This window comes from Primulina eburnea, chromosome 9, assembly GCF_022965805.1.
Source record: "Primulina eburnea isolate SZY01 chromosome 9, ASM2296580v1, whole genome shotgun sequence".
NCBI classification, from domain to species: domain Eukaryota; kingdom Viridiplantae; phylum Streptophyta; class Magnoliopsida; order Lamiales; family Gesneriaceae; genus Primulina; species Primulina eburnea.
Genome location: NC_133109.1, coordinates 34,697,911 through 34,713,339, shown reverse-complemented (window position 1 = coordinate 34,713,339; position 15,429 = coordinate 34,697,911). Strand labels below are relative to the sequence as shown.

Sequence of the window (15,429 nt, the reverse complement as noted above, 5' to 3'; positions counted from 1 at the left end):
AAAAACAAAAAAAAATTAACAGTGAATAATATTTGAAAACAAAATTGAAAAATATAGTTATTAAGATATCGTGTTTAAATTCCGCTGCAACATGGAACTTGTGAACAATTATTATCGAGGAGTGTTGTCACTTGGCACGTTAAAGGACAAACGCTTTTCCCGTAAGAAACACGATTTTAAAAATGGGCACAAAAACCTGCAGAAGTCTGTCTTTCCGCAGTGAATAACGAAGAATGGCTAAAGTACCTTCCAAGCACTCTCGGGATCAAGCTCCGGTATTTCTCTTTTCATGTCTTTGAAAATGCCAAATTCTTGTTCTAATTTGAGCACCTTTTTCAGCTTGCTACTTTTCGGGATTTATCTGGTTGAACTAGAGGGCTGCCCGTTTGATTTAAGAGAAAAGTAGGTTGTGAACGGAGACGATTTCTAGTTTTTTATGGTTTAGCTATCAGTTCAGTTTAACTTTTGTGAAGGAGGCGGGTGGGGGTCAACAATTCGAAACGAATGGAATTATCTCATGGGTTCATGGTTTTGTTAATCGTGTTAACAGTGTGGTTAAAAACTATTTATTTATTTAGATTTTTTGAAAAAGTATACTCCTTTACTTCTCCGTTCTCACTTAATCTTAAGCGTTGTGGGAATCTACTATCGTTGAAGCTATTTCTTCATTTAACAGTAATGCTTAGGAAGAAAAAGGAAACAAAAGGTGAAAAAGAGAATCCATGATTCCTCCTGCATGAAAAATTCCTTGAAACAATCATGAGATTGTATTTTTTCTTTTTTAAATTATGCTTCTCATAATTGTGGATAAAAGCTTATTGCAAGTTGTTTTTATTTACTGGGATTTTTTGCTTTGTAGGATTTTGAGGGGCTCCTGAATAACTTACAAGATTGGGAATTGTCATTGAAGGAAAAGGACAAGAGACTGAAATCGGGTTCTACTGGCAAGGAAAAGTTGGTAATTATATTGATCTGAGGATTACTTTTATCATTTACAATGAAGAATCTGTAATTTGTGGTGAAATTTTTATCAGATGATTGTTATGATGCATCTTCATGTAGTAACAAAATAATTTTACGCAGATTTGTGTTTGCCAGCATCCTTTCATCTTATTTTTCCTGTTTAGAATTTTCATTTGTCCTCTTTATTCGGTCAAATAAAATTATGATGTAGACTATCTAATTATTACTGAGGGGAAGATTGGAAGCCGCGTGACCTACAGCAGTACAGCTCAAACAGTTTTATATGTTTATGAACTTAAACCTCCATCCATGATTTTTTTATTTACCCATATTTATTTGCCCTTTATCATATATGGTAATAAATATATAAGACTATATGTATTGTTCGTATCGTCATAATATCTGGCCACAACTAAAACCTTTTATCAAATTTCTCAAATACTCTTTGGGCTGTGGAATTTCAAGATCAAGTTTATGGAAACTCTTGGGGTAGAACCATTGCGAAAATGCTTGATAAAATAATCTTGATTTTTTGTTTTCCTTTTTTATCGTGATACTCTAGAAATTAGTCCCAGGGACTTGTTCTCTTCCAATCTTACAAATTTATAAATAACATCAAATATTCCCTTAGCTTTTACGATGCATTAAACTAGTGTTTGATCCTCTTAACTCTCCTATATGTTACGTGTCTTATATTTTGTAAACCTTGTCCTTTTTAAGGATTTGCCAGTTAAGACTAGTAGAACGAATAGTGGTCAACTTTCTAGTTCTGGAGTCAATGGAAGGCAAATATTGGAGAAAACTCCAGCTGACAATATCGGTCCCTTCAGAGACTATGATCATCTGAAAGGCTTTGATGCTCTCAGTCGTTTATCTGGTGGATTCAGATCCGAGGAGAGCTTTGTTGATGCAAATTCAGAAAAAGAGTTGGTATTCTCTGCCTTCAAACGAGTATAATTCCTATGTTGTAAATTGACATGGCATGCTTGAAGTTATATTTAATGTATGTCTTCATTCTATATCATTTTTCCAGGGTAATGAGTTTTTTAAGCAAAGGAAATTTAATGAAGCAATAGACTGCTATTCACGAAGCATTGCATTGTCGCCAACTGCAGTAGCTTATGCAAACAGAGCAATGGCTTTTCTCAAAATCAAAAGGTATTTTTGGTGTATGAGGCAAAGTCTGTTGCTTCAGTGAAGGACTTTACAGTTTTCTCGTCCTAATTTCCGTTGTTTATCCATGAGTCGATTAGATTCCAGGAAGCCGAGCTTGATTGTTCTGAAGCGTTGAATTTAGATGATCAATACATAAAAGCTTATTCTCGTCGATCAACGGCTAGAAAAGAGCTTGGCAAACTCAAGGAATCGCTTGATGGTAGAGTCTTAATATAATAAAATTGAAACACCTTTTTAGTTTCATTTTGAGTATCTATTTAGTTAACTGTTTATAGTCGAACTCAGATGCTGAGTTTGCTTTGAGGTTGGATCCCCAGAACCAAGAGATAAAGAAACAGTTTGCTGAAGCAAAATCTTTAATTCAAAAGGTAAACGTTATACTCTGCTTAAATTAATGTTTTTTGGTTCCCCAAGTTCTTTTTGATATAGTGATTTGTGGTTTGGTAATTTTCTATATTTTTCCCTGTGCAAAATGGATTTACTTCTTGAGGTTTACAAACTAGTATATATTTCTTTACTGCTTAATGTGGCCAGTACATTGAGCCAAGTAACTTTCATTTGCTGCATACATTTTTTAAAAATCTGCCAGATATTAGAGCTTCGCATTTATATTGTGGTGGTCAATGTATTTATAGTCTGTGACTACGTGGAATCACATAGATAAATTTTGTGGAGTATTATTTAGACCTGTGCATTCAATTAGCTATTAATCACGATTCAAGAATGTATTCTTAGCATGTAAATCACGGTCTGCAATTTTCGTTGCAAAAAACGAAAAGAGAAGAAAATAAGAAAATGAAACACACCTGGTCAATATGCTGGATCTTTAATGAAAATTCCACAAAATACCGGAGGAGAAAATTAAGGAAGTACAATCATGTCATTGCCTTGAACTTGACATATGCAAGATACAAGGGGTTGTAAAAGTTGATTGTTGTAAATCCTCTCTCAATGGAGGCTAAGGGGTTAAAATTTAACCAAGTCTAAGATCATTATGTGATCGTTTTTTTCCAACATAGAGCAATTGAAAACAATGCAAATTGGTTCATTTTTCTCTGGTTAATTTTGCATTTGTGCGTATTGGTTATATTTTAACACCCATATCACCAATCATAAACTAACACCCATATCACCAATAAACTGTCACTCAATAAAGGAATAGCTCTAGTTGGCTCATTAGTTGGCCATCGCTCAAATAGTTTATAATTGGTGATATGGGTGTTAAAAGACAAGTGTTTTAGTACAAACTACATATACAAGTGAACTGAGGGATGGAGAGAAAATCGAAAGAAAACTTGAACTGCTTAGAGATATGCAAAATAAATATGGGGTAAAAAAAGAAGTTATGTGAATGGAGTCTGAGATCTCTTATTCATAACTACGTGAGACTTCCTCAGATAGTGACATAATTATATTGCACTACAAATAGCTTGGTAATGGATACTGCTCTCACTACTTTTGAATCTGAACTGTTGAACACTTGTTTAACTCACTATTTTTATTTTTCGAACTACCTAATTAATGTGGAAGTGACTTGGCTTCTAATGAATCAGACTATTCATCATCGTAGACAGACTCTTTTATAATGGAACTTGGCCTATCAACTCTGTGGACTCAAACTGAAAGAGATACATTAATCCAATCATTATCTTCAGGTCATCTCATTTTTGTGAGGTTTTCTTGTCTTTGTGAGAAGCACAGTGTAAAGTTTCAATCTAGATTTCTAAGGTAGCAAAATTTCTTGAAGAATGCTGCATTGCTTTATTGCTTGTTATCGTCACTGATAAGCATTCTGTCCTGATACTGTTTCATTTCCAATTTGTTTGTACTAGCACTTTATACTGAAGATGTTTATGGATTGTTGTCCTTTAAGGAGCTTCGAGAGTCCAACCGCTGCCTTTTTTTTAATTATAGGAAATTCTTAAGAAGTCATCCAGAGCGCTAGAAGGCTCTGTTGAGGGTGTACGAAGAACACAAAAGTCAGAAGTGCAGAAAATTTCATCTGTCTCATCAGATTATCCTGCTCGAATGGTGACTGAGATACTTGATAATGATGCCAAGGTCAGAACTACTCGAACACGCTTTTTTTTTTCTTTTTTAGGCCGTGATATCATTTGAGGAATAAGTTGATTCTGAAAAAAAAATGATAATGCTTTAAAGTCAGGTTAATGCTAGCATTGTAAACTTTTTAAACGCTGTACCTGTAAATCTGTTAATTTGTATTTGACCTATGAATGTTTCTTTTGTAGGATGATAATAAGAGGGATGTTCCCTCGGAATCATTGAAGGAAATTAAAGGCGATAATATGAGAATTAATGGGTCTGATGCTGATACCACCTTAGAGAATGCAAAGGTTTGTTTTTGGTATCCTTTCATTGACAAATGGCCTTGTTTGGGTCCTGTGCGGGGTTAAATCGTAATCTTAGCCTTGTGTGTTGAAAGGCACCAGCACCTTAATAGAAGGAGTTAATTCTTTCGTAAATATAGCTACAATAATAGTGTTTACTATCTCTATCTATCCCAAGCATTTCCATATTTTCACCTGAATCAAAGGAAGTACAATAACAGTGTTTACTATCTCTATCTATCCCAAGCATTTCCATATTTTCACCTGAATCAAAGGAAGTACAATAACAGTGTTTACTATCTCTATCTATCCCAAGCATTTCCATATTTTCACCTGAATTAAAGGAAGTATAAAGTGGAACGTGCATGGATAAAAACGGAAGCAAGATTATCAAATTTTTAAATTCATTATATACCTAAGATTGAGGAGCGCAATCACTAATGTCGTCAAATTATGTTTAAACCTCATCATTTAATCTATTACCCTGCAGTCCTGGATTGAGCTGAAAAATGTTGTGCATTTTACCGATTAGAATTGATCGCGGCTAGAGCAGCATTTGTGATTATTGAAAATATAATATTCTGCATGTACAAAATCTTGTCGTATTTATCTTTGTGCTAGATTTCCTTCTAGACTTCAAGTTTGTGAACATTTTGTTCCTGATTAAAACTCTCACAGATAAAACACAAAAATGAAGAGCAAGATTTGAATGCATCAGTGCAAGAGCTTGCTGCAAAGGCTGCTAATCTTGCCAAAGCTGAAGCTGCAAAAAATATTGTTCCACCTAGTTCTGGTTATGAATTTGAGGTTTCTTGGCGAAAACTTTCTGGAGACCGTGAACTGCAGGCTCGTTTATTGAAGGTGGAGTTTATAATTTTCATTTGCTCTCTAATTAATTTTGTTTAGTGAACCATATAATATTCCCATTCTTGTATGTTTTCCTTTTCCCATGAGGGAGAGAGTATTCAGGCTATTTGTTGGTGGGAACCTCAACTAATTTACAGTAAAGAAAGCTGAACGCTGTTTGTTGAACCTTTTTCTAGATGTGGGGAACAGAACTGGAAAATTTTCTTATTATGACTGATGGTATGTTTGTTTACTGCTTTTTCTTAATCATAGTTATTTTGTCTCGATCAGGCAATATCACCAGCTGCATTGCCAGGGATATTTAAAAACGCATTGTCTTCTCCGGTGCTTGTTGACATCATTAGGTGCATTGCCACCTTTTTCATGTGAGCTATCTAGTTCTTTTAGACAGTGATGAATTTTTATGCTTTCAGTTTGATATCTCATAACATTTGGTTTCATTTGTTTGGCAGGGAAGATATGGCACTGAGTGTCGATTTCTTACTGAATTTGACCAAGATTCCTAGATTTGACATGATCATCATGTGCCTTTCATCAACGCAGAAGGCGGGTACGTCCTTGTTAACATTCTGTGGTTTTAAGTTTCAAAGTGTGTATTTTGGTCGTCATGCTGTCATCTGAGTTCAGGATTCATCTGGTGATGTTTATCTCAACAGTAATTTTATTTTTGGGTTATACAAGATGCATTCGAGCTCTTCTGGAATTACAATATGTTGCCATCATAGATTATCATTAGCCTACATCCGCAAGATATTCTGAAAAATTTATGATTTTTTTTGTTCCAACGAAAATTTTCTATTTTAAATATATTCGATGATCACGAAACATTAAGAATAAGTTAGAATCTTACAAATATCCAAGGGTGGGAATTGGACTGGAATCAACCATCCCTTGGAACTGGAGAAAAGTTATTATCATGATGTGACTAAGGTATATTGCAAGTAGTATGTTGCACAGCTGACTGTAAATTCTTGGGAGCAGATCTTCTCAGGATTTGGGATGAAGTATTCTGTAAAGCATCTCCAGATTATAATACCGAGATACTAGCCAATCTACGCTCAAGATACGGCATAAGACAATAAGGGATGTGCTTTATGACTCGTTTACTTACAAGAGATGGCTTCGCGGGATTTAGGGAAGTTGGCCTCTATCTCCAGATGGGGCAGTTGCTCATGAAACAAAGAAAATGATTCGGAGGTTGACTACCCACCACCCAGTTTACTTGTGTAAAGCTTGCAGAAAAAACACTCTTTTTAAACTCAAAATGCAGTAAATTTGAAAACAGCTTGTTATCAATTGGCCCACAATTTTTGTCTTCTGTTGGTTGTGTCAATTGAAACACAAAAAACCTGAATTATGGTTGGATCTGATTACATGGTGACATCCAATGGTTCATGAGTGGCTGTTCAGTAATATCTTGGCAATCTTGTAGAAAACTCTGAAATATTTACAATTTGTCTTAGCTAAAGGCTCTTTTTGAAAATATATAATACAATATTCTACCAAGAATTGCTACCATCATTCCTCATCCTCAACGATAATCAACTTAACAAGCACCTTTATACGATGAGCCAAGCCGCGACAAATAAGAAGATCAACTGCTGCAATTTGATGCCTTCACAAGTCCAGTCCACTTTTATGAATATATTTGGACCTGTCAATTTGTTTTGTCCGGCCCAGCCCACAATTTCAACCTGAAAACTACCCAAATACTCTATGGGTGCAAACTTTTATTAATATATTTTTTATAATTGTGTCGATATTTTTTGGATTTGGTCGATCTTATAATTCGGGTATTAAATTAAAAATATTTAAAAAAAATGCTGGAGGCAGATTGACAAATTTGCCCCTCTTCATGTGAAGTTAAAGGCAGTCAACTAACTTAGAAGGCCACGATGCTTTCTACTACCACACTATGAATAATAAATGTTCAGAAAAAAAAAGGAAGAAGAAATTCACGCGCCGCCGCACCTAACGATCTGCCGCCATCAACCTATCGGTACACACGCAGTGAACTGAAATCGATCACGGTTTCAAACACATTCATATGGTGCAGCCGCAGAAGATGAAGAAGAATCCTAGCAGCGAGACTAGGGCGACCGACTCCACGGCGGACACTACAGGCCACAGCAAGTCGTCGACGAAGTAGAAATCCGGAATTCGCAGACTGCGAGAACCACCGCGTAGGTTGCGATGCCAGCTCTGAGTCTGAGATGACTTCTAGGCGGTGGTACGTCGGAGATGAAGAGGCGATGGCATCGGAAAAAAGAGAAGCTGGTGTCCAACCAGCGGAAAGCCGACCACCAAGACATAATTCAATTTTTCTGCATGTGGGTAAGTAATTGGATTTGAAGATAGATAGACGACGTATATATAAAGGAAAATGGTGGATTGATCTGCACCGTTGATTGATTTGCAGCTTTGATAAGTGGTAAGCTATTAGCCTATATTAGGGACAATAAATTAATTTCACAGTTTGAAAAATGTTGGAAACCAACGGGAAAAAATTTGAATTTATTTTTTGGTCATAAGAAATTATTGAATTAATTAATTACCCCAACTGTAATCATTTAAGATACATTTAAAAAGAGAGTATTATTGACATTCTTTAATTAGAATACATTTTATTACTTGTTTTAAGACTTTATAAGTGATAAGAGTTTATTTTAAAAATAAATTGTTAAAATATTTAAATAAAATAAGACAATGAATCTTAAACATATTGATGTGTTTTGTATTATAATATTTTTTAAAGAAAATTATCAAAAAAAGACATAACATTATTAAAAAAAATAAAAAAATTATTTTTAACATATTAATTATTCAATATGATAATTTTAATCACAGATATAACAATTATTAATATTCTTATTAGTATTACTAATATTTTAATAATTATTATTAATTTTTGGTTAAATCATTATAATAATACTAATATTATTGAAATAAATATGAATATTATTATTTATTGCTATTATTGATTAATAAGTTAAAGAAACACAGTTTGTCTAAATACAAACTTATAAACTATCACCTTAAATTCGATTATTAACTTTAGCTGGATTTGTTCCCAACGTGGGTGGTCCGAAGCAAACACCAGCTGGCAGTGCATTAACTTGTTTTTTTTATCCTTGTTTTTTTTTATCTAGACTAAAAAAAATATTATTTAGTCTTAACAAAGCTATGTTATCATTATAAATATTTCATGAATAATATAACATCAAGATAAATTAATATTTTATAATATATCAGGTAAAGAATAAATAGGAGTTTTAGATTTCACTACTTTTGGACTCATTTGTAAAGCCATGTTAAATCGATGAGTAGAGCCATATACAAGCTTTGGACTGAAAGCCAAGAAACCGAAATTTAGTTATACTTGGACCATTTTTTATAATAATTGAAAACATAAGGAAGAGACCAAAACTAGATACCACTAACAGGATAATTTTGGTGGATTTGCTTACTAATTGTAGCCTAAACATATAAAGTCTTGTAATATTTAACTACATTACTTTCAAATACATCAATAAATGTCAAATATGAGTAAATTTTACAGATTCTGTGAACCTACTCTATCATTTCCATGAAAAAACACAGTTCACAGTGATGCTTAAATATATCACCATGTAGTCGAAGACAACACGACTTGCAATCATAATTACACTGTCAAAAATCCAGAAATAAGTTTTTCTCTGTAATGCAGTGATAAAATAGAATATTACAAAACAAGAATAAATTCAAGGCTTAAACTTCCAAAAACCATGATGATTGGCAATAAGAAACACAAACAGACGCCAAAGACTATGTAACTTAAAGAATAAAATAAGACCTGAAACAGAAAGCAGATCTGATACCATTCAACCGAATTTGAAGCCGCCGGTGGGAATATTTGGCTGATTATTGCCGAAGTTGAAACCTTGATGATTTCCATCTACATGATTAACGAGATTTTGATCCTCATCTTCTTCAGCCCAGTACCTTTCCAAAATTTTAACAGCCTTCTCATATATTTCCGTGTTGTCGTGGCTCTGGAGATTTTCTATTTTGTCCAGTCCTTCACAATCATCGATCATTTGTGCGTATATATTGATTCCATCATTCAAATCATTTTCTCTATCTGTCTCACCTACTTTCAAAATGTTTTCAAGACCCTCCAGGCACACAGTAATGATCCTTGGGTCTGGACATATTAAGAGATCGCATAGTGGCTTAATGCAACCTTGGCTCGCCAAGAATCTGCAACAGTATTTATCATATGAGAAACCATTTTGTTCAAACATGTTTGTATGCTATAATTATAACTTGGTGGTAAACAAGCAAAATCCTAAAATTTCTGGCGTGCAACTATAGAATTCAAAACTGTATAATTATCGACCACATTTGAATATTTTATCAAGAACATATTACAATGTATTACAGACCTTACCTGATCTCTTTTGATTTTTATTTTCTTTGAAAATTCTGGCAGCTAACAATTCCATTTTCTCAAGATGTCAAAGAAAAATGACAACTCAAATTTTATTCAACTCCCTCTCTAATTTAATATAAAGTTAAATTCAATTTTTGTATTACTGACACCTCATGAAGATACAGGAAACACCACAATACCTAATCTGCTCTTGAGATCCACCAGAGGTGGCATTTGATATTGCCCATGCAGCCTCTTTCTTAATTTCGAACTCTGCATGTTGGAGAAGTTGCACCAAGGGAAGAAAGATATTAGCCTCAACGACAGCCTGTTCAAATAAAATTCAAGAAAATTACATAAGAAATGCTCCCACACAAACACGCCAAAAGTAGGCATACACTGACTGTAACGACCATGGGCTATCCCGATCTTGGGCTCCCTTGGAGGCCTTGTCCCATATTGGGTTTCTACTGAGGTCTTTTCCCTCACGGGCTTTCCCATGCGTCATTACTCATAAGACTCCCCACACCAAGATGGTGGAGTGGTATCTCCCCAAGTCTCTAACCCATGACCTCCTGGCTTAAGTACACAGTTTAAAGAGGCTATGTACTTATGTCAGGAGATCATGGGTTCGAGACTTGGGGAGGTATCACTCCACCATCTTTGTGTGGAGAGTCCTATGAGTAATGATGCATGGGAAAGCCCGTGAGGGAAAAAACCTCAGTGGGAACCGAAGATGGGACAAAGCCCCGAGAGAGCCCAAGATCGGGATAGCTCATGGTCGTTACACTGACTTATTCAGATTAATTGTCCCATGTTAACAAAAAATGATCAGCCATCAGTTAAACTAGTACTGCCGACTAAGCTTGCAACCTTTTATATAAATGTGAAATTGAGGCCCTTACAATCTTTAGCCGAATGCAGAATGATAGTATATTATAACTTTAATCACCATAGGTTGACTCTGACTGCAGCTCTTACAATGCTAGCCTCAAAAGAAGATCCTAAATAGGTCAACACGGAGTACTGGTCTCTAGTGACAAAGCATATTCAACACGTGTCCTTGGAGTAAATCATATTATCATATATATCCAATTTGTCAACAACAAAAAGTTCACCCAAACCGAAAATCTTGGGCAACTAAACTTTCATTTTTTTTTTCAAAAGAGGACAATGAAAAATGGATCGGAGTTAAAGAAAGAAAACCCGATTCAAAGCAGAAGGCTTTAACAGAATCATTTTCAACAACAAGGAGACTTCTTAAAACTGAGATTTATCTCACATATATCTGAAAGGAGCCACATGCACCCACTTTTCTACTTAGAGTTACTAAGGCCATCACAAAAACTTGAACAACAGATATCCCAGTCCTCCTAATTACTTCCTTACATCTGATTTTAGATACTTCTGCTTTATTGAGATTGCTGTTTTTCCTAGGTTTGCCATTACATCTAGTACCATAGAGCATCTTATTCTAATAAAAAATTCTTCTCAGATAATGTATACACTTGAGACATATATGTTTGCTCGCCCTATATCTTCTATTTTACAATAATTCATCCAACATTCAGCATATCAGCCACACCATTTTAGGATAAAAGTTCCAACACTTGCTCCATATAACACAAGGCTAACAGATGTCTTGTATGTCTACCATCTTAACCTTAAAAAAAATAAATCAACTACACAAACTCTAAGAAATAGAAAGAAATGAAAAAAAGGAAATGAAGATAGATGCGTGCTAAAAGTAGTGAGTGTCCGCTTCATGTGTATTTGATCAACCTAATAAATTCCACATGTTCTCGTGTCTACCATAAAATGATATCATGAAACAATTCACTTAAAGTAGTTGGCAAGATCTAATTACAAAAAACAAGAAACAGAAAAAATTACTTTACCTGTATTTGAGCTTTATTTCCAGCAGTGATATTAGAAATTGTCCAGCAAGCTTCTTTTTTAATGCTTTTCTTGTGATTTTGTGTCAGAAGTTGGTAGAGTATCGGGAGAACTTGGTTGTCAATTACAAACTGTATCAATAAAAAACATTTTGAAGTAATTAAGAAGAACAAAATGGTGGTGATGATAAATTTTCATGCGCTATCAGGCACTTGTCATAATTTATCTCAAAGTTATGTATATGTGTGCGTGTATGCTTCTGTGCATGTGTTTACTTCCAGACTTCATCGTCATCGCATAAAGAGTAAAGAAAAAATAATGCATATCAGATTCCAGGGATGGACATTGCACATGTAACATTTAGCCCCTAAACAAACTACATCAAGTTGATTTTTCACATGGATGAACATTATCAAATCCTCCACATTTTGTCAATATCAAGTATTAGTATAGAATAAGTGGTCCAAATTGATTGTTAGCATACTCAATTAAACAGGTGATTTCTCCCCATACATTACCCGCTTAAAGTCAGCATCCATAACCACAAATCCCTTGGATGGAAATTAATCAAAGGTCGTAACAAGAGAAGGAGCTAGTCAATTAAATCCCACAAAACATATAACCCTGCCAGGAGAATCTCGAAGAAAAACTATTATCACATGAAAAATTTAATTTCCAAACAGAAGTCCAAATATCCATGTATCGGTAAAGGGAACATCACCAAGAAAAGGACAAAATGTATCATAATACCTGTGTCTGAGCATCATCACCGGTGACAATATTCCCCACAGTTCGAAGAGCAGGTACAAGAACAGTAGGCGATGGATGGCTTCATTAAAAATAAAATTTCATCAGCAGCATAAGATGCACAAATTTTAACATTCCTTTAGCATTAGCAGAGAGCAAAGCTGAATGGGATCTGGAGAGAGAAACAGGACAAGCAGGCAGGAAAAGAAAAGGAAGAAACATAAAATATTCAAACTCCGGTAATGAGAATAGTAACATACAGCAAAAGCTCCACAAGTCGGGGACAGACACCTGCCTCAATCACAGCTTGAATTTTATCGTTCGTTCCATCAGAAAGATAAGAAAGAGCCCAGCAGGCATCAGTCAACACCTCCTCATCATTCAAGTGAATAAGTTGCCTAAGAACAGGCAAGGCAGGCCTCACCTGATCAAGTTTCCAAAAATCAAACCATTTGTCACACTAAGTTACCCACCAAAACAAATTACGAACACAGCATAATCAAAGTCATCATTTTTTCCGTAACTAGAGGCCAAAAAAATTGAGACATCATATGACATGAAATCGCCTCATACCTGCTCAAAGGGCGTGGGTGGCTTCCCACGGCAGAAATTAGACAATGTCCATGTAGCATTTCTCAGCATGGAAAGCTTTGAATTATCATTCAACTGAGCTAGCAGAGGCGCAAGAGCACCATATCCAAGGACAAGATCCCTGCAGGTTGGAGAATCACCTGCAACATTACCCAGAGCCCAGACTGCCTGCTCAATAAATATCATGAGGCAAATACATTAGCCATGCCGGTGATAACGAACAAAAATCAACATAATCACAGATGCCAAAAGATTAAAGGTTATTGGAAACCAAATATTTAAGTGCCACGGGCCACCAGAATACAGTACAAAAGTCCCAAGAAAACATCCCTCAGTGAGGGCCAAGAAACTACCTGCTCACGGACATCATCACTGGTAGAACCAAGAAGGTGCGCAAACTTAGGAACAGCACCATGTTCAATAACAACCCTTGTATGCTCAGACGTCCCAGAAGCAACATTTGTCAAAGCCCATGCAGCTTCAAACTACAATGTAAAAAACAATTCTTCATAACCAACAGGATCAGAAGTACTGTGTAGAAGACATTAAATGAGGAATCCTCATGGAGAACTTACTTGAAGCTGAGGCAGGTCATTCCTATCAAGGAAATCCACAAACCTAGGGATAACCCCAGATTTAATCACCTCATCAATTGGAGGGCTTCGCTCTGCAAAGTGAGGAAATTAAAAACAACAAGGTAAAAGGATGCACACCAAATTTTTCAAATTTTTAGCTTTTGTGAAACAACAATACCAATTGATAGAAGCTTTCTAAATTGTGTAGTTGCCTCCACTTGAGCAGCAGGATCATCAGACCATACTCCTTGGACCATCAGAGGAACACTTTCTAACTGTCAAATTAAATTGATCGTGAACACCACAAAAGTAGTGCTAGCAGCTTTTATCCCAGATTAAAGGTTAACCAAAAAATTTAACTAAAACAACAAATAGGGGAACACCACTGATTTGAGATTACAAGATATGTGCCTGTGTCAACACAATATGCATACAGAATAGGGAAACCAGAGGCAAGCAATATTTCAGACCCTCGGCTGAGAAGCATAACTCCTATTTTGCACAGAAAAGGATTTTCAGAAACCAGAAAGTAGAGGTCTGCTTAAGTAACAGTCAATAAAGTAATGAGAATAAGCGGGCAGGGAAGTATCAATGACATTTACAGATTGGACCAAAAAAATCCTCCGATACCAACCTGCAATTACACAAATCATCTTCACAAGGCACTAACAAATTTTGTAACCCAACAAAGACTCTGATTCCACAAATAAAGCATTAAATGTTTACGACGTGAACAAGATTAACTTCCAAAAATGTAAAAAAAGATGAATAAATCATAAATCACAAACTTTGATATGAACCATTCCCAGATACATTTTTACTCAAATAAATCATCAAACTATTACAAGAGTATGGTTACTGTTAAAATATAATGAAACGTAAGAAAGTTACAAAAAGAAATAAAATACGGCATCTAAATGGAACCCTTTCATTAACACTTCAGCTTATGCAGCAAATAATTAGATGCCAATTCCCAACATTTAAAAAACGACAAACAAAATTCCTTCTGTAATATCTATAGCACTTAGGAAGTAAGTCATAAGTTCCCCAGCATTTATCTGAAACCAACATCAAGTAAAGCAAAATCATATTATCCAACGATCTCTCGCACTGTTTGCAGTACTCGGCTTCAATTAAGTCACAATCAGCATCCAAATTACCAGAGGAAAAGTAGATGAATTATAATACCTACTTTTACATTATCTTGGCAGCACAAATTCATCAGTAAATTAAAGATTTCATCGATGAAAATTTAAACCAGCACTCATAATTGTTTTGAAAATAAACTAAAACATATTTATCGCAAACCCAGCTGAAAATCAGAAAGCATGCCCTCGATCCGGATCTCTATCCACGCCAGTAAATGAAACACAGATAGATAGATCGGAAACCACCGAATCGATCCATAACAAAAGTACACCTATTTACAAACACGGTAACTAAAATGAAGCGAAAGTAATCACCTTTTTCTCGATTGCCGCAGAAGATTGGGAAGGATCGAGAGGAAAGAGCTGTTGGGGTAGACTTCCATTGGGAAGACCCTCGCGCCGCTTCTTGAGAAGATTATCTTCGCGCTTGCTCTTCCTGATCTCCACCAGATTATCCTCCCTCCGCCGCCGAGCCTCCTCCGCGTCGACTCCAATTTTGTAGTTCTTCTTCCGAACATCTGCCCTGCTGCCCGGCCGCAGTGACATTATCACTTGTTTATGGCGCAATCGCACTCCTCCTCCTCCAGTGAATGTATGCAAATTGTTCGAGGAAAGTGGGAAGTAGAGGGAAATTGACGGAGTGAAAGGGGAAGAAGAGAGTTAGAAAAGGTAACACTGTGGGGACCACACTCACTGGACCCGATTTC

At 35.6% G+C, this 15,429-nt stretch overlaps 2 protein-coding genes across 2 annotated transcripts; one reads left to right on the top strand and one right to left on the bottom strand.

Moving 5' to 3' along the window:
• Positions 1 to 139: 139 nt before the first annotated feature.
• On the top strand, positions 140 to 7,767 carry LOC140842039 (uncharacterized). The gene is made up of 12 exons (XM_073209841.1): positions 140 to 275; positions 860 to 958; positions 1,684 to 1,893; positions 1,997 to 2,121; positions 2,217 to 2,338; positions 2,425 to 2,507; positions 4,054 to 4,200; positions 4,389 to 4,493; positions 5,166 to 5,348; positions 5,625 to 5,719; positions 5,807 to 5,904; positions 6,336 to 7,767. Exons 1-12 carry the CDS (start codon positions 234 to 236, stop codon positions 6,434 to 6,436), a joined length of 1,410 nt encoding a protein of 469 aa, XP_073065942.1. The 5' UTR covers positions 140 to 233; the 3' UTR covers positions 6,437 to 7,767.
• A 1,217-nt stretch (positions 7,768 to 8,984) lies between these two features.
• LOC140842038 (importin subunit alpha-4) lies at positions 8,985 to 15,372 on the bottom strand. Its single transcript, XM_073209840.1, has 10 exons — positions 15,038 to 15,372; positions 13,753 to 13,849; positions 13,575 to 13,666; positions 13,353 to 13,484; positions 12,982 to 13,167; positions 12,669 to 12,832; positions 12,412 to 12,490; positions 11,664 to 11,792; positions 9,966 to 10,093; positions 8,985 to 9,593 (listed from the first exon to the last, which is right to left on the bottom strand). Exons 1-10 carry the CDS (start codon positions 15,266 to 15,268, stop codon positions 9,215 to 9,217), a joined length of 1,617 nt encoding a protein of 538 aa, XP_073065941.1. The 5' UTR covers positions 15,269 to 15,372; the 3' UTR covers positions 8,985 to 9,214.
• Between the last annotated feature and the right edge of the window lie 57 nt (positions 15,373 to 15,429).

Coding starts and splice junctions, on each gene's coding strand:
- LOC140842039 (XM_073209841.1), top strand. CDS start 234: ATGGCTAAAGTACCTTCCAAGCACTCTCGGGATCAAGCTCCG. Junction 2,508..4,053: donor CAAAATCTTTAATTCAAAAG/GTAAACGTTATA, acceptor TTTTAATTATAG/GAAATTCTTAAGAAGTCATC. Junction 4,494..5,165: donor CCACCTTAGAGAATGCAAAG/GTTTGTTTTTGG, acceptor AAACTCTCACAG/ATAAAACACAAAAATGAAGA.
- LOC140842038 (XM_073209840.1), bottom strand. CDS start 15,268: ATGTCACTGCGGCCGGGCAGCAGGGCAGATGTTCGGAAGAAGAACTAC. Junction 13,850..15,037: donor CTGCGGCAATCGAGAAAAAG/GTGATTACTTTC, acceptor TTAATTTGACAG/TTAGAAAGTGTTCCTCTGAT. Junction 13,667..13,752: donor TAGAAAGCTTCTATCAATTG/GTATTGTTGTTT, acceptor CTCACTTTGCAG/AGCGAAGCCCTCCAATTGAT.